General features: G+C 43.3%; 1 protein-coding gene and 1 long non-coding RNA gene across 5 annotated transcripts; both read left to right on the top strand.

The window, feature by feature from the left end:
- The first annotated feature begins 1,072 nt into the window (after positions 1-1,072).
- On the top strand, positions 1,073-16,524 carry LOC124343135. 4 transcript variants are annotated; one of them, XM_046796293.1, is made up of 8 exons: positions 1,073-1,369; positions 1,455-1,576; positions 11,042-11,278; positions 11,643-13,827; positions 14,804-15,535; positions 15,612-15,658; positions 15,899-16,025; positions 16,098-16,524. In XM_046796293.1, exons 3-8 carry the CDS (start codon positions 11,074-11,076, stop codon positions 16,141-16,143), a joined length of 3,342 nt encoding a protein of 1,113 aa, XP_046652249.1. In that variant the 5' UTR covers positions 1,073-1,369; positions 1,455-1,576; positions 11,042-11,073; the 3' UTR covers positions 16,144-16,524. The 4 variants fall into 4 exon arrangements, with proteins under 4 accessions (XP_046652249.1, XP_046652250.1, XP_046652248.1 ...); XM_046796294.1 differs by having other exon boundaries at positions 1,073-1,576; positions 11,045-11,278; XM_046796292.1 differs by having other exon boundaries at positions 1,073-1,576.
- A 134-nt stretch (positions 16,525-16,658) lies between these two features.
- LOC124343410 lies at positions 16,659-21,618 on the top strand. Its single transcript, XR_006919245.1, has 3 exons — positions 16,659-18,428; positions 18,753-18,822; positions 21,480-21,618. It is a non-coding gene; the product is annotated as an uncharacterized LOC124343410 (long non-coding RNA).
- The last annotated feature ends 690 nt before the right edge of the window (positions 21,619-22,308 follow it).

Below are 22,308 nucleotides of genomic sequence, written 5' to 3'. Positions count from 1 at the left end.
GAACGTGATTATTTATACATTTAATTTCTGACTACCGTCAAATTATTTTTTTTACATTTCAGATTTTTTTTTTGGGGGGTTCCAGCCGAAACATTTTGACTGTGTCGTGCAACACGACAATGACGCCAGCAATTACGGAGTATGGAAAAGGACGTCGTCGTCATTATTGCACACACGCTCCGATGAATTCGAGACGAAAAATTCTTTTGGCTTTTGCTGGAATGAAGGAGAGAAGACGATTCCCAAGGACTTTCACCTCTTTTTCTTCGACGTGCCTGTTTGAGGTTTTTATTTTACTGGTGGCCACAGACATGTCGCCAAATGAAAACAAACGAAAGCCATTGATCCGCAGTCGAGCGTGAATTCAAACTCTTTTTGTTTTTTCAAACAGAAAAAGGGATGGAATAACCGGACGATGCACTTTGGTTGCATGCGTTTGGTTTGTTTCATTTCTCTGATTTCCCTCGACGAAAATATATTGTTGTGTGAGGAAGAAGAAGAAAAATAACTGATTATGGTCAAACGACGTGTTTTGGGGGTTATTTTCCTTTTTCTTTTTTTCTTTTTTAATGCTGTGATTGTTCCTAGTTGACCGCCGAGCAAATCACTGCCGGCAACGCCAGAGGAATTGTCGTTAAACGGCAAATGGCGGGGGGTGATAGGAGCGAGGACCCACTACCAGCTCAGTGCCATACAAGAATCCGTTCAGATTGCTGCAGCTAGCTCCGAGTTTACATTGCCAAGTGTTTGCTGGTCATCCACCTGTCAGCTGTGCGGTCTAAGTGGACAAATCCTAAATATCCCCCCTCCAGCTAGTTTGTTTCTTCTTCCCAAAAAATTCCCTGGCCACAAGTTCTCAAATTATATTCCGGCAAAAGCAAATACATAGGAGAGCTAGCTAGCTAGGCTTATGTGTCTAATATCATAACTGGCAGTGTATAACACAAGTGCTCGAGAGTAGCTTTTGTTTCTGCCGATAGAGCATGATGGACTCGTCTGCTAGTGGGTACACCCCTCACAATGCCCCGAGGGTGTCGGTCTGTACTCTCAAGTGGAGGCAACCGAACCGCGTGGAGGGCCAACCCCGACAGTAGCAGTTGTGAACGGCTGGCGAACAGACGTACGTTATTTTCATTCCACCAGCGTCGGTGTGTTTCAGCTGTCCATTGATTACATTTAATCTCTTTCGAATAAAAAGAAAAATATTCAAGTGCAGCCAATAAAAATTTGGACCATTTTTCACGAGACACTTTTGTGACGTCACTGAAAAGCATTTAGCCACCACCTAGCAGCTGTGTCTGACCGAGTTTTTATTCGTCTGCATTGACGTGGGTCGAACTTGGCGGGACCCAAGTGTCCACACAAACACGTAAGATACACACACACACTCTCACGCTGGCAAGAAAAACAAGTCATTCGAGTTTTTTATTTCGTGCAAACCTGAAACGGTGAAGTGTTTGTGGATTTCGTGGCCCCCTGTTTGTTCGGCTGTTGCCAGCGCGTGGCCCAGTCGATCAAAAAAGACTAGCTGAAGGATCTACACACCACCGAGGGCATACGCTACACAGACGAACAGGTGAGTCACATGACAAAATAAATCCCGCAATCACAGTTGGTCTCAAGTGAAGCGTATGGCTGTTATTATTATGAGAGTTATTAACCTACTAGTAGTATTAAGATGATTATTGGCGGTACGTTTCCTTTGTGGCGCCGGTTTTCCCAGTAGATGACCATTTTGTTGTTGTTGTTGTGTGTTTGATTACGACGTCGACCTAGTTGGACGTGGATGGTCGAATAGTCGTCGCCGCATCGTCTTACTTGTTGTTACAAAACGAATTAAGGATATACCGCCATTGCGCATTTCTTTTCCTGTTATCGATTGACTTTTTTCTGTCGTTCTTTTCCGTGCGGTTGTCTACTGCACAAGGCGGAAGAATTAACACCTGAGAGGTGTACCGATGGAGGAACTTGGCTTCAATTTGATGTTGTGAAATCCTAAACTTTTTCCTCATCCTCGGAATTATTGGTGTATCCCGAGGGCGTCCAAATTTTACACGCGGGAATCTCAACTTTCCAACGACGATTCATAGTTTTTTTGTTTTTAACGAAGAGAAAATTAATAAAGTAGATTTTGCTACGGTCGAAGCGATAAACAAAGTGACTCAGTGGCTCATGGGAAACATTATCAAAAAGGAGAAAATGATTAAGAATCCTCAACTTAACCATCTGACACTGGTTAAAACGAAATGAAACCAGAAGAAGCCAAGTTTTTTAAATGGGAAAACGCGGACATAGAGTGGGAGACCCATGTGTAATTAGAGACCCTGGTATCTCTCCTACTACTACTACTACTACCCCCTCCCAGCGTGCTCGCGCGCCCTTTCGTGTATTTTATTTATTTTATCATTTTCTTTTTTTTTTCTTTCGTGTCTGCTGTTGCGCGGTGGACTATAGAGCTAGAAATATCTATTCTTCCAGAGTTGTATAATGTCCTCTCTCTCTCGACTCCTCTTTTTATTTTTAATTTTCACGGCGGGGGTTTTTATATAACATTTGGATATATAGAGTGAAGATCGTGGAGAGAGAAACAAAAAGAAGAAGGAAATAAAAAATGGTTTAAAACACTAGGGGAAAAGCTATGAAAAGAGATTTTTCTTCTTTCAATTTCAATTGGGAAAAATAGAAATTTATATAAAGAAGAAGAAGAAGAAGCTTGTTGATGATGGTCTTCTCTGCGCTGGTCGGACACGCCTTTCCCGCTCGCCATAAATCTACTTATTATTTCTCTCTTCTTTTCATTCGTTACTTTCATCTTTTTAAAAAGCTACAGCGACTATCTCTACTACCCCACTCTCTCCTTATTTCATCTCTTAGTGAGGAAAGTGTATGGCTCTCAGCTGTCACATGCGATGGTTCGAGAAAAAAAAACGACATTTAAATCCAATAGGAAATCTTTTGAGAGAAAAGAGATCCGCAGCGCCTTATACGTTCAAAAGTCTCAAGTTCAACCAACGAGACGAAGCCTTAATGGATGGGAGTTGTCCCTATTCAAAGCGTATGCAAAGCGTGTGTGTGTGTGTGTGCGAGGCTGACGACTAGTTCTTTTTTTTTATTGTACCGTTGATTCTTTTTTTTTCTCTATCCTTTCCGTTTTGGTCAGCTGCGACACGAAGCATAACACAGCATCCCCCCCAGTAGAGTCACCTGTCCATAATCGACGAGAAAGATATGAAAGAGGTTCTCTTCTCGCTCGACTACTACCCCAAATTTGGGTGGTTTGTTGTTGTGTGCGTGTGCAAACGGGAATCACGGATGAGAGAGAACGAGTTTTTTTTTCTCGGTTGTATGTCACCATTGAGTTTGACTCTGATCCCTTCCGCGTCGCCAAACCAATCAGCGATCAGCTGTACCGAGAAAACACGGGGACCGGTAACTGTATAATTACATGGGACATCATCAAAGAACAGGAATCTCTCTCGAAAGAGGAGATTAAACACATCGCGCCAAAAAACAAGAGTCAACCAGCGACAACTTGAGCTGTTCCTGGTTGACTTGCTCCACTTTTGAATCTTCTTCTTCTTCTTTCTCATCTGCAATTTGGAAATGTCCAGAAAAGAAAACGAGTTTTTTCTCTTTTAAAAATTGATGAAACATCCCCAAAAAACAAACACTTGAATATACGTCACTTTATTTGAACTTTCAAGTTCATTCGAGTTGAAATAACTGCATCGCAAACACCCGGAATTTCAGTTTGTTGAAAAATCCGTTTACGGACACTAACAACAAAAACTGGCCCGGAGTTCCGTTAAATTTTGTGTTTGTGTCGCCTTTTTTTTCTTCCCCCAACCATCACTGGAGTAGCAGCTCTGAATTAGATGCGCGCACGCCTTCTTCATTTCCATAAAAATAAAAAAAATAAAAAGGGAAAAAAGATAAGAAAAGAAGCTGTATTTCATCCTGCATTAGTGACTCGTAAAAATTGCCGTTGAGAGCTTTCTTCGCCCGAGAAAATAAATATTTTTTCTTCCGAACTAAAAAAGAATAAAAGAATGAACCGTTTGAAATTGCAACTGACCGTATACGCCGAGCAAAAGAAGAAAAACCAAATCAGATATACCAAAGAAAACAAAATCGTTTAAACGTTCAACATGCAACCGGATAGCACCATGAAAAGAGAGCTTTTATAGATATACTGGTAGATATAGTTTTTTGGCCATCACAAGACAAGGCCGTACCCGAAGACATAGTGCGTCTGAGCACGAAGAAAAAAGCGCCGAGTTTCGTTCAATAGTTGTATAGAAGCTGCTGTGGTTAGAGGTCTCCATTCTCTCTTATCTGCTTCACTTTTGCCCGAGTAGAAAGGCACAAGGAGGCAATAAATAATATACCTGGAAAATGAACGTGAGAAGTCGAGAAACCAACTCACGGAATGATGGCGATTCTTTTATTGCTTTTCAGCCGCTCCTGACGCTAAGATCCGAAAGATGAGGAGCTCGCTTCTAATATAGACTTCGCCTGCGTCACGTCCAGCTGCTCTCTAAAAGTCCATGTTTTCGACCGTTAAATATTGGGTAATATCTGCTGGAGGATCTGCCAAACGAAAGAGAGAACCGCGTTTGTTGCTCCAACAACTCTCACGAAATTGTGAAAAAAAGGGGACACCGGACCCCATTATTCATTTATGGTGATGAATTTCTCGAAATCTTTCTTTTGTGGGTCTGCCAATGATTTTTTACTGTAAAAAAAAAATGCCCATCGCCATTGTTGTTGCAATTCTCCTTTGACGACGTCTTGCGGTTCAAAACTTGTTGGTACAAAAGTCACGACCGAATGATCCGTTCCCCTTGACCGACCTATAGTACTGTAAGACTGGGACATTGTCATTTTCAAAAGAAAACGAAGGACTTGTTATCGGATCGATTTTGTTATTGAGGCTCCATCTTTTTGAAATTTAGAAATTGGGTATAGAAAGTCTTCAAGAGAAATTTGTGTGCCTCTTCTTTTTTGAAAAATTGGCGGCCGTATTTTTTAGGTGTAAATCATCGAAGCCGACTGCGGTTTTACCAATCTTCTCCTTGTTCCGACACCCGTTTAAACTCCACTGCATTTCTCCTTGTCCCTTTTTGTTGGTGTTATTTTATTTTCCCATGAAAATCAAAAAAATTCATTGGGAAAAAATGGTCCCGCTGTTCGATTGGTTCGGTTAATGATGTGAACGCCGCTCGTCCATCGAGCGCGGCTTATTCTTGGCATGCCTATACGTGTGTCTTTTTTTAAATACATCTAGAGACATTAATCAATGCCCACCCTTCTCGATATTAAGTTTCTTTGTGGGTTGCTTTACGTGGGTGTTTAGAGCTTCTGGGCGTTCGGTAATGGCCGTTTCTCGAATTATTCTCCGTTTACTATTTGCTGGAGAAACAACCAAACCTCAGACGAATTGAGGACATGGAAGGAAACGCACAAAAAGAAATATCGATTGGGAACAATCGATGATTCCTCCTTTTTGGTCAACACAGTAAAACATGTACATATTCCCTGAAACAGAAAAATGAATTCCACTAGACACTAACTGCCCCCGCAACGTAGTCCAAAAATGGTGTAAACCTCATCTCTCACTTTTCTCACGGGCCCGAGGGCCGCTTCTATGTGTATCGTCCGTCATCATCTATCAATAAACAACGTAGTCTGTCGGCTACATATTATAGACCACGTTGATATCGAGCTGCATTTGATGTCTACGCCTTCGTTATATAGAGTCGCCAAAAAGACACAGTTGATCGGCTGCTGGCGGCGGTGGGTCATGTTTTTTGGCTTTACTTTCGGACGACGACGATGGGCCTTTTTCCTTCCATGTCCCCAATGACGTGGCGTTCTCATTCGTTCGGCTGGAGCGACACGCTTCCTTACACCAGAAAGGGAAAGAAAGAATAGCTCTACATAGATATCGATACGAATAGCTAGCGAAAAGAAAACGAGACAATCAAGCGGAGAAACTCATTTTTTTTCCTCTTCTTCTTTACTTTTCGGATGATGGGAGGGAGTATAATATATATAAAGAAGGCGGGCTCACAATTTTCTCCGCCGTCTGCGTTTATATATTTTCCTTCTGTTATTTCGATTTGGAGCTGCTGCTTTTATTTTTGCCGTTTGCGTGTTGTTGTTGTATGTCGTGCATTGTTGGGACCCAGCGGAGCGGAGAGCATTCAAAAGATTTCTAGCTCCTTTATTTAGGGGATGTACAGCAGCAAACTGGGGAGGGGGTTTGTTGTCGAAGTAAACGAAAGTTTCTTTGACCCTTTTGTTTGTCTTGTGATCGAAGAAAAAACTTTCGGTTCAATCATCAGAGTAGCGACTGATGTTTTGTTCCACTTTTAGATCTTCTTCTTCCCCGAAACTTTTTTATTTGTTATGATTTCCTTCCTTCCATCGATCGCATGCCGATGATGAGAGAGTCGCATACCAATTGTGCTGTTTCGCCCTGTTATTCCACATCGTTCCACGCACAAATCTTCTTATTCGTTCTGTTGTTGTTGTCAAAAAAAATTTTTTTTTTCGACGAAGAGAGTAAGGATGACTTGTCTTCATTTCTCCACTTAATTTTGTCACGATTTTTTCTCTATAAGAATAGACTCTCGAGTCTTGTTCGTTTTGGATTTCCCGGCGGGGACCACCCATCCAGTTTGACGGAGGTAGACGATGACGACTCGAGAGTGGCAGGAGGTGGTGCAGGTCTACCAGAGAGATATGCCAAGGACAATTCACATGATTTTCTTTTCAGTCCCCCTTTTTTCCACTCACTAAAAAATATATACGTATAAAGAAAAAATCGTGATTTTGACCCGCTCCCGAAATGCGCCAGACCAAGAAAACCCGAAAGTGAACGAACGAAAAACCTCAAAAAGACCTTTAATGATAATAACTCTTACGCCATTTTCGGGAGACTAGATAGTATAGGAACTGAGTTATGATTTCCTTTCGATTTATCTCTCTTAATTCACCATCTACTATTTATTTTTTGTTCCCCCTCCTGTTTTCCGTTCTACCGTATAACCCAGCTAAACATCCCATTTCCACTCCCATATCCGGTTGTACTTTTGCTTTGGCTGTGTGGTTCCGTCACGTTTGTTGTGTCCAAAACTAAAGCAAAAGAGGAAGAACACGTATACATCCAACCCCAACATTTTTACAGTAGCCACCACCCCTGTCGTTCTTCTTCTTCTTCTTCTCTTTTCGCTTGTGTGTGGCGCGTTCACGCAAAGGTCGTAAAATCCACAATGAAAATGTGTCCATAAGAAAAAGAAATGGACAATAATAAAAATGAAAAAAGAGAGAGAGAACGGAAGCGAAAGGTAGAGTGAGGTTTCTCTCCATTGTGTGTGTAGTAGGCACGGTGGGGTTGCGAAGGGTGGAAAAGCGGATGGAAGACGGGTCTCACATACTAAAGGCGAGGGGAAGAAGAATCCAGCGGATATGTGGATAGTAACGCAGCAATTATTTATATACGCCATCATAGTCGTCGCTCGCTACCAAGGTCTGGGCATGGGAAAAGAAACCAAGTTGTCCTACATATGACTGTACACTGAGCTCAAGTATAGTGTATAGTCGGAGCTGTTGTTTAACTCTTCATTCATCCATTGGCCTCATTATTTCCCATTAATGGCGGCTTCTTTTTTTACTTATTTTGGCAGTTCTTACACACACTATATTTCTCCGCTGGTCAAAGACAATAACCTTCCCTCGGCCCAACAACAACAACAAACCCACAAGTATGTGGAGGTTTCTAGTTTGGTCGGCAATACTTAATGGAGCAGAGTGTATTAGAGGGAAGAAAAAAAATCTCACGGTCTTCATCTCTTGCGGTCGAGTTGGTTAAGTGAAACGACGAGTATGTGTGTGTGAGACCCTGCTGTCATCCGTTTGATGCTGCCCATTCCTTCGAAAGGAAATCGATCCTCCATTTTTTTTTGTTTTTCCCACTATATCGGCTAAATATAGTCCAACTCGTTTGGGAATCGAAGGAAATCGATGGCAAATGGACGGGAAAGGACATGTAAGGCTTTTTAAGGTTTTTGATCCACTAACTTGTTGTTGGGAAATTGTCTCAAATTCCTTTGTCTCTCGGCCGTGCGATACACTCTTGTTTTCAGTATCTCTATTTCGGGCAAGGCCAACGGAAACTGAAATATTCACAAGACTAAATCAAACTGATGATGAGGTAACTTGGTAACAAGGACGGGCTCTTCGTTGTTTTTTTTGTTTTTTCTGACCGACATATCGTCACGATTTCACATTCGAAAATAACAATAGCAACCCCAAAAATACCGGTCCCCCCTATATAACCAAAAAGGGAGGGAGTTTCGTTTGTTCACCGGTGAGAGAAGGAAGATGAAGATTGTGAGCCATTGGAGAGATAATCATCACCATTATCGTTTGTTCTGCGTATTCCGTTTTCTGCTTGATGACTGGCCGGACAAAGCACCGCCATCAACAGAAGAGCGAAATTCGAAACCGTCGACCCGCAGACACGTACGTATATGGCGTCATTTCGCTTCAAGAAATCCGAAAAAAACCCTGTCATTAAAGTGGGAAAAAATATGAGGTGGATGAAGGGGCGGTACAGGAGAATGAAAAAAACAAAAACAAAAAAAAAGCTTTCATTCTCTCTCTCTCTCTACGACATAATTGTTGGATACGACTGGTATTGTCTATATAACTCCGTCATACGACTCGTTATGTATTCCGTTTATTTGAAGAACCACCCCTCGTACGTTCTACGGCTAAGCCCCCCCGCTCTTCACTATTATTATAAGGGTCTTAAATGTATTATATTCAATCAGTTTCTCCCGAGAACTCTCTCGAATGGTAGAGGAAATCTCTTCCAATCACAGAAGAGCCCACGAAGAGAAAGAGACGGACACGCTTTACTGCGTTCTGACGGACATCTCAACCTCGCCAGCATAATGAAGTGTGTCTATTGCAGAGCTAGGCACCACATATAGAAAGTAGAATCTGTGTTACTGATGTGGTTTTGTCTCAGATATATTCTGTTTCTTCGGTTGAGAAGAGGAAATCCGATCTAGATGATACGGAAAGCTATTTTCTATCTTTCTTATACTTTCGTTTCTTTTATTTTCTCGTCTTCTTCTCTCATTCGTTCCGCACGGATCATCGAAATGGAAATCATTTCCCCCCTAGTCTTCTTCTCACAATCCAGGAGACTCTGAATCGTTTCACGAATGAAAGTTATGCGGACGGTATTATTTTTATCCGAGCCGTGACAAGAAAGAAGAAGAACTGGAAACAACAACAACCAAAAAGTGTATGGGAAAACACGTAACAATTTGTAGAAATGCCGAGACAAATGTTTTTATAGAGAACGAAAGTTTGGGTCGCCGTTATTATCATCCCAAGGTTTTATTTTCTCAGAATGAGAAATGTGATCATATTATAAAAGAAGAGACCATCAACGACGGGAGAAAAGTGGTAGAGGACGACGATTATTTAACACGACAGCCACCAGTGTGTTGAAGGATGACGCAAAGGACTCGTTTTAAAAATTGCCATTAGAAAAAAGAAGAAAACAACGGAAGATGAAAGAGACAAAGAAGAAGGAGGAGAGACTTTGCCGGTGGTCCGTTTAAGTGCCGCAAAAATGTCTAACGACGTGCGATGTAACGACTTTCCATCTCGGCGCGTTTGTCGACTTGTAATCGAAATCGCTCCGTCAGTTGGTTTCCCAGTTAAAGTATAGTTAGTTATGGCTGTGTAGAGACTATAGTACCTCTGAGTCGAGATAGTTATTATACACCCCTGGTACCTATCTCCTTCCTTGGCTCCGGTTGTAAATGGTTCAACAAGGAGAGAGATGGGGAGGTGTAGGCTGTCGCCGGTCTATCGACTTGTAACATGAACACAAAAGAGGATCATCATTACAACAACTCGAGACTTGATATACGAGCGACACATCAGCCGACTATTTTTTTCCTGCAAGGAGAAGCTATTCTCGAGGGTTTGTTCTCCTTGTAGTAGAAGGAAAAGGCTAATAAATATTGCAGTACGGCACATGTATTATATGTACCGCTGCTGGGTCGGGGAGTGGCCCGTGCGATCTCTCCGTTGTCCGCCTAAACTATTGGGGGGAATAAATGTAATAAGATGGAGGCGAAGAAAGAGAGAGAAAAGGGCAAGTAACAGCAGTCGAGATGGAATAGACATAAAAGAAGAAGAAAGATGAAAGGAAAAAAAAAGTAGAAAGAAAGAAACAGCTGTCGGTTACGTCAAGAGGGAGGCGTGTAACAATAGACGAACGGCAAACCATTCCCGGCACAAGCTGATGGCAACCAGAAGTTCTCTTTCTCCCTTTTTTTTATCTGATCGTCGTGTCCATCTCTTTTCATCCACATTTCTACCAAGTTTTGATAGAGAATGAAAACTTGAGGCTGCGTGGCACCACCCGTCAGAGACGCACGCCAGGTGTGTCGCGTCAACTCTCGTGCCATTTTACTTTTTAACAATAAAAGAAGCAGCAGCTACAAGGACAACCAGTGAAAACAGCCAAGACGACGACCCGTCTCTTCTGCTGAATAGCACACACACAACACAGTATACATGCTGAACGTGTTAATTTATACACAAACAGCCATCCATGAATGGCTATCTCTCGCCACACAGCAACCAGCCTCTGTCTTCTTCTCCTAATGTATTCCGAAATGGGTTTCAAGTTGAGAGTCTCTCTCTTTCTCTTTTCTCACTAAATTCTTTTATTTTTTTCACGTGCCCGCCCATCATCTGTATACCCACATGCTCCTGCTGGGTTTCTTTGGACTATTCCCTTGCAATAACGATGATTCGTTTGAATATTATTCGTTATTTTTGTGATGAGCCCCAACGATGCTATTGAAACCTGACTGCTGAGAGAGATATGCAGCACGGCTGGCTCGTGCTGATTTGATTTGGCAATTTGGATGCGCGGAGAAAGTGAGAGTTGACCTCATCCTTTAATATTTTCCCTTTTCTTTTTGTATTTATTTTATTTTAGAAGATTTTTCCGTCTGGCCTGACGCAGTCGCCATGAGACTGTTCAAGCGACGTGTTTCCGACCCAGCGCCGCAGTTGGTCAGTTTAGCCGCCATCAATTCGGAGATGGACCAAGCTGGTGGATCCAGAGTCACAGCCAATAATCGACGGTACAGCAACAGCAGTGATGACTACGCCGATTATCAAACTGTCACGGCCATGCCGGCCATGGTTGTCGTCGATGATGCCCCCAGGAAACGTAAGTCAATCAGCATCCACGTATACTTATTCTATTTGTCTCATCTTCTATTGTTTAAACGAACACAAAGAGTCCTGTGTTGTCCCTAATAGATGTGCCAACCCACCTCCTTCATGCCAGTCATAAGTAAAATCCTGTTTGGAGATCTTTAGTGGCCGCCTTTCACCTTTTTTTTTCTCTCTTTCCGTGCATGAATGTAGCAATCATGTTTTGTCTTAAAATGTGCCTTGGTATCTTTTCATCGCCCTTATTATATTGGCCCGTTTCTCCCTCCTTGTGCCATCGACGTGATTTCTCTCTTTTGATTATTATTTTCAAAAATGTCTGACTCGATCACGATCTCTTCTCTCGTTGCATTTGGCAGCAGCGGCAGGTTTCCTCACGTGGGGTAAGCGAATGGGCAACAAGTTGGAGCAGCTGAAACGCGGACACTCGAGAGAGCGGTTGGCTCCCTCCAACAACGGCTGTAATAACTTGCTGGATCAATCACTGTCCAATTCGACTTGCTCCTTGAACGCGCTTAGTTCGTTAACGTCATCGCCGTTCGCTTTGGCCGTCAGTCGGAAACCCTCGTTCGATTCGTCGTCGTCGACGCTCAACGTCGAGACGTGTGTCAACTCCCAGTTGACGACGCAGACGGTCAATCGTCGCAACAAGATGCCCAGGCGGCCTCCGGCTGCCAACAACGGAGGTGCCGCTTCGAATTATCAGCAGCAGCAGCAAAGGAGATGCTCGACGGGGACGTCGTTGTCGTCGAAATTTCTCTTCAGGAGTTCGTCAACATCCCAACTGTCGTCTTATTATCGGTGCGACGATCCCAGTGAAGATTTGAACGCCAGTGACATTCAAACCCCTCGAAATCCAAAGTCCCCGACCAAATCTTCTGCGCCTGTGCCGATCCCGACAGCCGCCTCGGCCTGTTCCACCCCATCCACCAGCCACCGATCGTACAACAACAACAATAGCAACAACAACAACAACATGAACAGTGGCTATCTGCCCACCAAGACAGTCAGTTGCGAGAATATCCCCAGCATCTCGGCTGCCAGTCTACAAGCGGCCCTGCAGAAAGTCAAAGTGACGGACGATTCGAATGCTGTTGACCAGCAAGAAGTCTTCATGGCAAACAACCAACAACAACATCAGCCAAACGGTCACAACAATGTGCTACTACCCAGCAGTGGTTCCAACAGCCGGTTCCCTTATTCTTTTTTGCGATCGCGTTTGACATCTCTGCCGGAGGAACAACAACAACAACAACATCAACAACCTCCGTACTCGGCGGCGCCCGTGTCTGTCCCTTACGACGTCAATCAGATCAAAGCGAAAATGCACCAAATGTACACGGATTCAGTGACGAACGGCGGCGGCGGTGGATTGTCGCCGACGAAATTGCGGCTGAGCTCGTCGACTTCGTGCGTCTTCCGTGAATCTCTCGGTTGCATGGGCGTGGCGCCAGCCTATCAGCATCCGCCGTCTCATTACGGCAGCAGCGTCCTCCTGCCGCTGACGCGACAGTCGAGTACCGTGACGGACACGGACGCCGACAGCGGAATCGAAAAAGAAGCGTCGTCCGACTCGAGCTCCCTTTACGGCTCGGATGTGAGCAGCGGCGGAGGAAACAGTTGGGAATTGTTGGGCAGAAGTGGAGGTGGCAGCGAAGAGCGGCACGAATCTCCATCATTGGCGGAAGCCAGCCGGAATCCATTAGCGTCGCAGTTGTACAACAATCGAAACGGCTCCGATTCTCTGGTGCCCTTGTCACTTGCATCGCCGGCGGCAGCAGCAGCAGCGTCAACTCATCATCGAGGCCCGCCGGAAGCCAAGCCCTCGAGCCAAATCATCGGTGGCAACAACAACAAATGGGACTACCGAGAAGTGAAGCATCGCATGAGATCGAGGGCCTCGTCGCTCGACAACGTCAAACTGGGCGAGTCGAGGAAATGGTCGCTACCCTCGGCCGGCGGTTCTGCTCTGCTCAACTCGGCGGATCAGCACCAGTCACCATCGCACCGGAAATCGTCATCAGACTCCGTCCAAGCGAAGAGCCTCAGCCATCAGGCTCCTCTGGCGGCGGATCCGGTTACTCCTCCCACTTCATCCAAAGGGACCGAAAAGAAGTTGACCTCCTTCCTCAGAGGTCATGTGCGATCCGTTTCCTTTGGTCGTGGAGCGTTGACCTTGCCCGGCCGAAAATCGTCCAACTCCCAGCAAAAAGTCAAATCCGAATCAACCAGCACTGGATCGGCGCCAGAGGCGAAAGCGGCGCCACCGTCGGTTCAATTCCAGATCGGACACTCGACTCGTTACATTCCGGGCCGAGAAAACGAAAACAATTGCAGCAGATCGCCGTCATCCCTTCCGCCCAGTGGCGTCATCCAGCAGCAGCAGCAGCAGCCTCCGCCTATGACCAAACAATACCGACTATTGCGGCTCATCAAAGACGAGAGCGGCGAATTGGGAATTCTCATCACATTGAAACGCGGAGTGGATGGATCCCAGCAGGGCTACGTCATCGGTCACGTAGAGCCCGGAGGCGTGGCAGACAGGTACCTACCGTCATTCCTATCAACTAAACTAGTTTCCATTAGACAATACATAAATATAGCGGAGAGCCCATGTAGTAGTCTATACTATCTTATATATATGACTATTAGAACGTAGCCAACCGTGTGTGTGCTGTGCACGTATAAACGCGACTAGCGGCGCGAGACGCACGCAAACGACTCGAGACCTGGTATAGTACAATCATCGTCGCCGTCTCCGTATCTCGAGTTGTATAGCAGCAGAAGTCGTCGTCTTTCGGAGCGGAAAAATTCGTTAATGACGTCCTACAATGGAATGCAGACAGGGGCAACTGATGCCGGGGGATCCTGTGCGGTCACGGTCTTTTTACTTGCAATCGGGGATGCATCAAACGTCATATTTCTTCTTCTTCTTAAAAAAAAAAAGTTTTTATTTGGTTCCCCCCACGTCGTATTAGTGTAGTTTAACTGTTTTGTGCCGAGTCTTTTGTCATTATTCTCTTCCTCTCATTTCCTTATGATTATCATTGGAGGGCCCCGTCTGTTTTTCAATTTCACGCTTTAACTCAATCAGTCGAAAGTAGCTTTTTCGGTAATAAGAATAACGAGCAACAACAACATAACCAAAAGTTTTTCCTTCGTGAATGCCTTTTGCCTCATTCTGCGTGGTCATAATTGTCGAAAAACTACACCGCCGCCACTAGTACGTACATGCATGGGGCTCCTCTTTTATTTCTTTTTTTTAAATATATGAACATTCGTCGTTGAGTATAGGCGCAACGAGTGTACAGCAGTATAACTAGTGAAATTGTATAATAAGGCTCGACCGGACCGCCCGGTTAATCACAGAGTAAAAGTTGAATAAACTACCGGTTCCTCTTTTGTCCGTGTGTGTGGCCGATTGTTGTGCGTACCCCACACAGTTGTGAACGGATGGAAATGTTAATCACGACACTTTTTTCTTTCTTTTCTTTTTTTCCCCCCGGGAATGACTCGACAGGGATGGCAAATTACAGGTCGGTGATGAGATTGTCAACGTCAACGGCAAGCGATTGCGAGGCATCGACGTTGAAGAAGCTCGACACTTGTTGCGCAGCTCTCCTCGCGAAACGGACATTGTCATCGCTCGAGACGATCGTCCTCCGTCCGGCGCTTCGCTCACCATGACGTCGAAATCGCCAACTCAGCGGACCTTGCCGTCGCCTTCGTCGTTACCTTCACCTTCTCTTCCGGCAGCGTACGACCGGTCCAGCATCGGGGCCCATTTACCTCCCCAACACTTACAGGCCAGCACTCGGCTCTGCGGCGATTACAGCACTTACACGGAACTGTCAGCCCTGCGGGAATCTCTCAATTATCCGTCACTGTCCACCGCCGGAAGCGAAGACTACGAGGAGCCGGACTATGTCCGTCTTCCGCATTCCGTTGATTCCAGCGCTTCTTCACCTGCGCCACCTCCTCAATTGAGGGCCAGGAAACAACCACCGATTACCCGTCGTGAAAGTGATGCCTCGACTTCGGGACTGATGATGATGCCGTCCACTTCGACGTCGATATCCAGCGGCGACCGGGTGGATGGCGGCGGATCGGCCCAATTGCGCCGTTCTCGCTCACTTTCCACGGCCATTTGCGAAGTGACATTTTCCAAAGGATCACGCAAAAAGAGTCTGGGATTCAGCATCGTCGGCGGCCGTGATTCGCCAAAAGGATCCATGGGCATCTTCGTCAAAACGTAAATTCAATTTTTCCTGTCAATAGCTTTGGATTTAAATTAATTTCAATTATCTTTATGGGGGCGGATTGATTAGGATTTTTCCCAGTGGCCAGGCTGCCGAAGAAGCTAAATTGCTCGAAGGTATGTAAAAAGCCCACGTAGTAATTTCGAGTTCTTCTTTATAGTCGTCCTTTCTATTTTTTCCATTTTTTCAATAATCAGCTTTTTTTTTCCCTTTCTTCTGAAAAGGGAGGATCTCGACTCCTCCCCCATAACTACTACTAGCACTATACACTACATGTCGCCTTCTTCTTTAGAATTTTTTTTTTTTGATTTATGATCTAACCATTTTGGTCTTGTCCTTGGAAATTCGATCGCCAGGTGATGAAATTCTATCCGTCAACGACGAGTCCCTCGTCGGTCTCTCGCACGCCGAAGCCATCGCCGTCTTTAAGCGAATCAAATCGGGCGATGTCGTCCTCACCGTCGTCCGTAGAGGTGGCAACAAGTAAGTTCACGACTTTTTTTCATGAAGATTTATTGCAACCTTCGAGAAACTAAAAATTATTTTAACCATTAGGTACGGAAAAATGAAATCGATCGACACGCTCGATAAACTCCCCTGAACTATTCCAACCTGAATTGTTTTTAATTAAATCTAAATTAATTACTTGTATAATGTTGATACATAATTTTAATATTCTTGAATAATCTATTACATATGCATACAGTCTAGGCTACCATACTCAGAAAAAAAAACCATTGTGTTTTTTGTGTGTGTCTGTGTTGTAAAAATAATTGCGCACGTTTTTCTTTTTCTTTTTTGTCTTGTTGGTAATAATATTTGAAACAAACATTTTTGGACTTCCGGAAGAGGTTATAAATATATATGGAACATTTCACTGTATACGTTTCTTGGTGTGTTGTATCTGTATCCCCATCCTTGCGTGTAATAACTCGGGTCTGACTCGTTGAATAAATGACTCGTTTCCTAGTAAGCCCATCAACCTCGAAGAAAAGTGCACAAAGCCCCACTTATTGCATCAGCCATCCAACCATAGCCGGGGAAGGCTATATGCTTAGCCCCCGACGGCTATCTCCGGGTACATGTTTGATACAAACACACACACACACACAAAAAAAGGGAATTTCCATCTCTGCCCGCCCACTCTCCCTTATTCTAGACGAGAGCCGAGTTTTCTTTTTACAAGAAAACGTAATTGACTGCCATCGTCGCAGTCCCTTTTTTGAAATTTATTAATCATTCTTCTTCTTCTCCCTCTTCTCCTTCCGTCCTTCTCGAGCGCTTATTTCTCTCTGTCCACAAATTCCGTGCTGTGCACAAAAGGGTCCGGAAACCTCAAAGTTTGTGTCGAGTCAAAAGGAAAAAAGAAACAAGTTGAGAGAGAGAATGGAGGATTTGTAGACTTGTGAATGAAGAAGACAAGACAAATAAAAAAATAAGGTGTTTCGTGTGTACATACCTGCAAAGTCTCAGGGTCTTTTGAGGAACACAGCGACAGGAAAGGAAACGCTCATCATGTGGGAGGAGTATTAAAAATGCGCCTATAGTTCTCTGCGGCTGTGAGTGTTTATACATATTTTCACGCACCACAGATAGTATATACCGTTGATCTAAATAGAAAGCCTACCTGACTCTTATTTTTATTCTTTCAGGCTCTGATTTCAATTGCTGCGCATCCGTTGGTAACGGAGAAATTACCTAAACAAAATGGTCTCCGTATAGTAGCAGTAGTAGTAGGTGAGCACTGTCTACTGTTTCATCGCACTGCTTCTGTGTGTTAACACATGGGAAAGTCGGTTGAACTTATCACTAAACTCTTCTTCTTCCCCCCTCTTTTCCCTGAACAGAAACTTCCATGTGTGTGTGGATGATGGTGATTAAAAAGGCTGGAGCAATTCTCACGGTTACCTGCCTCTATATCAACCAGAAAACGACGTCCTTTTCAGACAAAAAAAAAAAAAAAAAGACGTCGAGCCGCGTGTTACAAACGCATTCAAAAAGGTGAAACTGTCACTGGAACTGGAAGACGAGGAGAGAGTTGAGTAACAAAGTTCAAGGTGTTGCGACCTTTAGAGAAGAGAAAAAAGGCAACTCTTCCATCCGGGTGTGAGTTCATGTCATCACAAATCGTATAACAAAACTTTTGTGGGACCGTTTTCCCTAACATAATAGTGCCAGTCCATGTTTATTAAATTATTAGATTCACGACGTTTTCCCTTTCACTTTGGGACGAATATCGACATCATGCGGTTTGAAAGAAATCATTTCAGTCTATGCAATCAAGCCCTGCAATCTAGATGAATGCTATCATGCTGATGATGGCCTTTGTTTGGCCCTTTTTCTCGCCTTGACACAAAGGATTTAGCTTTGTGTACTTTGGCATGAATATTGCTGGGACTTTGGGTTTCTATACTCCCCAGCACTTGCGGGGCGTCGTGATTGCATTCGTTTATAAGCTTATACACCATTATGTTATATTTTTCATCGCTTTTTGTGTCGAAATATCTTATTGGATTATTATTATTCCCACTCGTGTTGTACATTGACTTTGAATACATGAGGGTGTAGTGTACTATTATAGTAATCATATTCCTTTCACTTTCGCTTTCGATATGTAATTTTTTTTTGTTTTTATTCGAAGGGCTTCTTTATATGTGCCGTTGTCTAGAAATAAATTTATTCCCTCTTGTCCGCTTTTATCTTATATCTTTTTTTTTTTTTGCGGTTGGGATTTAGGGGCGGGGTCGATTTTGACAGCTAGTAAAAGAAAAGTGTCGTCTGCTGTTGTTTTGTTTCATAAATGAACCTAGATACCTTCAAGTTTACCTAATACCAAGAAGTTTAAGAAGCAAAACGGAATGATAACCATTCGAAATTCCACCAAAGGTAAAATGCAATTAAAAATAATGATTAATGTATTGGTCAAATATTTTTAAATGATTAAATTCAATATGGAAAGCATTGATTTGATTGATTGAGGAAAACATCTGGGGAAAACACAAGATTTCATGTTTGCTCTTTGCTTTTATATAGAGAACTAGAGATTATAAACTTAAAACCTTTTTTAATTATTTAAGTTGTGAAACCAACATAAATTGTCAGTCAGCAAATCATTCCAGTGGCAGGAATAAGTTTAAGTGGAAAAGTGAATCACGTAGATATTAGAAATGGTACTAATGGTAAACCTAAAATTTTAATATTTTCTTGAAGGTTCTCTTGAACTCACTTTGCAAAGTGCAACTAGAACATTTTCCTAGCACCACAGCACTGGCACCTCATGGTAAGCAATATAATGTTCTTGCTTCATTTCGTGATCGAGATCCGGGAACTATTCAGCACGCAGTTTGCCATCTAGTTTACATAGACACCTTTCGCCTTCTTCTTTTTTTTTTTCCTTGGCGTTAATCGTAAAGCTACCAATTTCTTTTAACTGGATGCCCCGGAGGAAGCTGTAGAAAACTCGGGTTGCGGAACACTCATCCACACACACGCTCTGTGTATTACACACTTAGGTATTTTATATATGCGCGATATTTCCCATGCGGTAAGATAATTGCACTCGCACGTTTCAGCTTCTCATTTGGTATTCCAATCTGGACGAATATTTAGGATAACAAGTGGAGGAACAAAAACAAGTTATTGTTAGCCATTTCGTTCTACTCTTGGCTGCTGCTCGCTTTTGTTGTTGCATTTCGGTTGTCTCTATATTCCCATCTGATATAGGAAAACTTATTCGACATTTCTTATTCCTTTATTTCTACCGTATGCTCGATCGCATATCGCTTGTCTCATTTTTGGGTAAAAGATCAAAATGGCGTTTGAACGGCGTAGAAACCGGCTAAAGGAATAAAAAGAATTGCGCAGGAAAAAAAAGAATCAAATGGTCAGCAGGGCAGTCAGCAAATATGACTACACGAATAGTCTCCCATTTTGGCCGAGAAAAAGTCCTCTCGGTCCATATCGGGCCGTCACCCCCAAAAAAGTCCATTCTTTCCCTAGAGCGTCGTGGCTAGCGCGTGCCGGACATGAATTTTCATTTTCTTTTTTAAATCAGCAGAAAATAAATAAAACAAAAATTTCTGCCCGTTGCGTGTGTGTGTGTGTGTTACCCTCCTGACTGAAACTCCCCTTCCATTTTCGGCAAATCGCTAAAGGTAGAGCCAACCCTTTTCTGGCTTTCCTCGCGTTCACCAAAAATAGAGAGAGAGAGAGAGAGAGAGAGAGAGAGAGAATACACACACACGCACGGACACAAAATTCTAATAACAATAATAAAAAATCATAAAAATAATCATAATAATAGAAATTTTTTGCAGCATCTCGGCTTTCCGAAAAGTCTTGATTCATGACTCTGCAAAAAGGACCGACACATCCCGCTACAACATCAAACAGACGGACAAACACACACACACACGGCGCAACTCTATGGCATTTGAAGCTCGGCCGGGAGAAAAAAGGAAAATAAAAATTAAAGAAGCCACAAACAAATCTACCGCTCGCTGGAGGAATAAAAAAGAAGAAGAAAACCTTTTGCAGTTCTAAGGTTTCTATCTGATATATTCGTCTATAGCTCTTTGATCTATTCAAATGAGTTTCTATTGATGTTGTTCACCGCGTGATCCTTATTCCGGCGTGAAAAGAAAAAGAAAGGCCACAGCAACGAGAGAACACATAACGAACGGAATGAAAAGGAAATGGCGAAAAGACATCCCTTGGCAATCACCTTCTCGCATCTACCGCCATCGCTTGCCCAAATCGGGGTAGACCGAAACAACCGACAAGCTTCGAGATATGGCTTATATTCACCGTCAACGTAATATAACCAGATTTTTTTTTTCTGGCTATACTCATGTACGTTTACAGCTATAGGCAACTCGATGGTTTACGTTACGACGGTTGCAGTTTCAAGGGCAGCGCGTCCAGTTTTTATATTTCCCTTTCAAATCTTGTCCAAAAAAACATTTGTGACTTGCATTTTCAGTTTTCCCCCCTACAGCAGAACTTCTGGTCTTGCACAAAGAAAATAATATCCACGACTATGCAACGCAACCACACATGTTTTTGTGTACACATCATAATCTTAAGGGAGAGAGTAGCTTAACTTTTGGCCGGTTCGACAATAACGAATGTTGTTTATCCTATATGAACTGATGGCGGCTGGACGCATTCTCTCCCGGACCTCTCTCTCTCCCTACTGTGTATAAACTCTCGTTGCTGTGTTATGATACGGAGGGAGGATCGGCTCTCTCCCCCTCCAAAATCCTCGACAGAATGTGTAACATTTTGATGAAAGAAACACGAGAGTCGGTTGGCAACTTGTAAGGCTACACGGCCCCTCTCGCTGTACAGTTGTCCGATAGCTTACACACGTAAACAGAGCGGAGAACTGTACACAAGAAGAAGAAGAAGAAGAAGAAGACAGATGGTGGCAGATGCACATCTCGGCAGTGTGGAAAAAAGCGTGTGGAACTCAACGCCCGAATGAATGAACTTTAGTCTCTATCACACACACCATGAATAATGAGGCTTTTTATTTTAGAAGATATGGCGTTATGATACAGCGCGATCATTGATGATGATAATTCAAGACACGGCATCATCATCATCATCGAATATCTATCTAATGGCGTGAAGAGGAGAGTCTCTTTTTTTTGGGGTTGTTGTTGTTTTTAATATGACCACCAGTCATAGTCACTGCTGTGTATGGTGGGGGGAGTCGGGGAGATATAGTTCCGTGTCCGGGCCCATTTCTTTATTGTGTATGACCCACCGATTCTTTTTTGGAATAGATTGATGGATCTCTTCATTCCTTGTCTTCCATTCTCAATTTCCAAAAAGGGTGTAGGATAGATTCTATTTTTTGGGTTTTCCTTATGAAACAACGCGGTGGAGATTGCTGCATATTAAATCATTTTTTACCTTTCTCTTTTCATTTAGATTCTCGTAGCCGGATCAACCCCGCCCATGGTAACAAAAACAACTGTGAATCATTATTGATTACGTATATTCCACTTTTTTTGTTTTTTATTCCGCCAAGCCGGTTTATTGTTTGCTGGTCTTTTTGTAATGAAACTGAAAAAAAAACAACAATGGAATGGAAAAATTTTGTGATCAATCGATTCTTTTTCTGCTTCTCTCCCGATGGTCTTAGACCTACGGCGCGTAGGTGCATGCAATAGCGCCATCTCTCTCGCTCATTCGTTGTCGTTTTCCTCCGCAATGATGGACGCCTCTATCTTATCCGTGAAGAAGGTTCACTCACGCGTGGGAATCTCGTCACGTCGTTGAAAGAAAAAGGGAGAAGAAAACAAAATCACCATCTTGACGCTAATGACGTTAGCCGATGATATACAAGGCGCTAAGATAGACGAGTGGCGTGTCTGCTCTGACATCAGCATTCCTCTTTTTACACTCATCCAACAGCAGACACAAATTGAATATAAAGAGCACGCATCCATAGAGGCATACACTGTTTACACATATGTAACGAGCTAACTGCCCTTGTATAATAGGCTATATGATTTAACCGGACAGCTCAAATACCCAGGCCGAGAAATCTAGATCAAATGAGCTGTCCTATAAGTTTCCCCGGCTATTTTGAAAAGGTTTGAATTCTTATTTTCTTTTGGAAATGACTAGGACAAAAATGTAGAAAGACCGATTCATCCAGGCAATACTATGTTGCGTATCACGTTGGAACGGGAAAAATTTCACGATCTGGTTTGTTATCGCCATCAGGTCATCGAGGAAATGACACACTGTTGTG

This window comes from Daphnia pulicaria, chromosome 6 (genome assembly GCF_021234035.1).
Source record: "Daphnia pulicaria isolate SC F1-1A chromosome 6, SC_F0-13Bv2, whole genome shotgun sequence".
Taxonomy (NCBI): Eukaryota; Metazoa; Arthropoda; class Branchiopoda; order Diplostraca; family Daphniidae; genus Daphnia; species Daphnia pulicaria.
The sequence above is the reverse complement of the archived record's forward strand: the minus strand, read 5'-3'. Positions and strand labels throughout refer to the sequence as shown.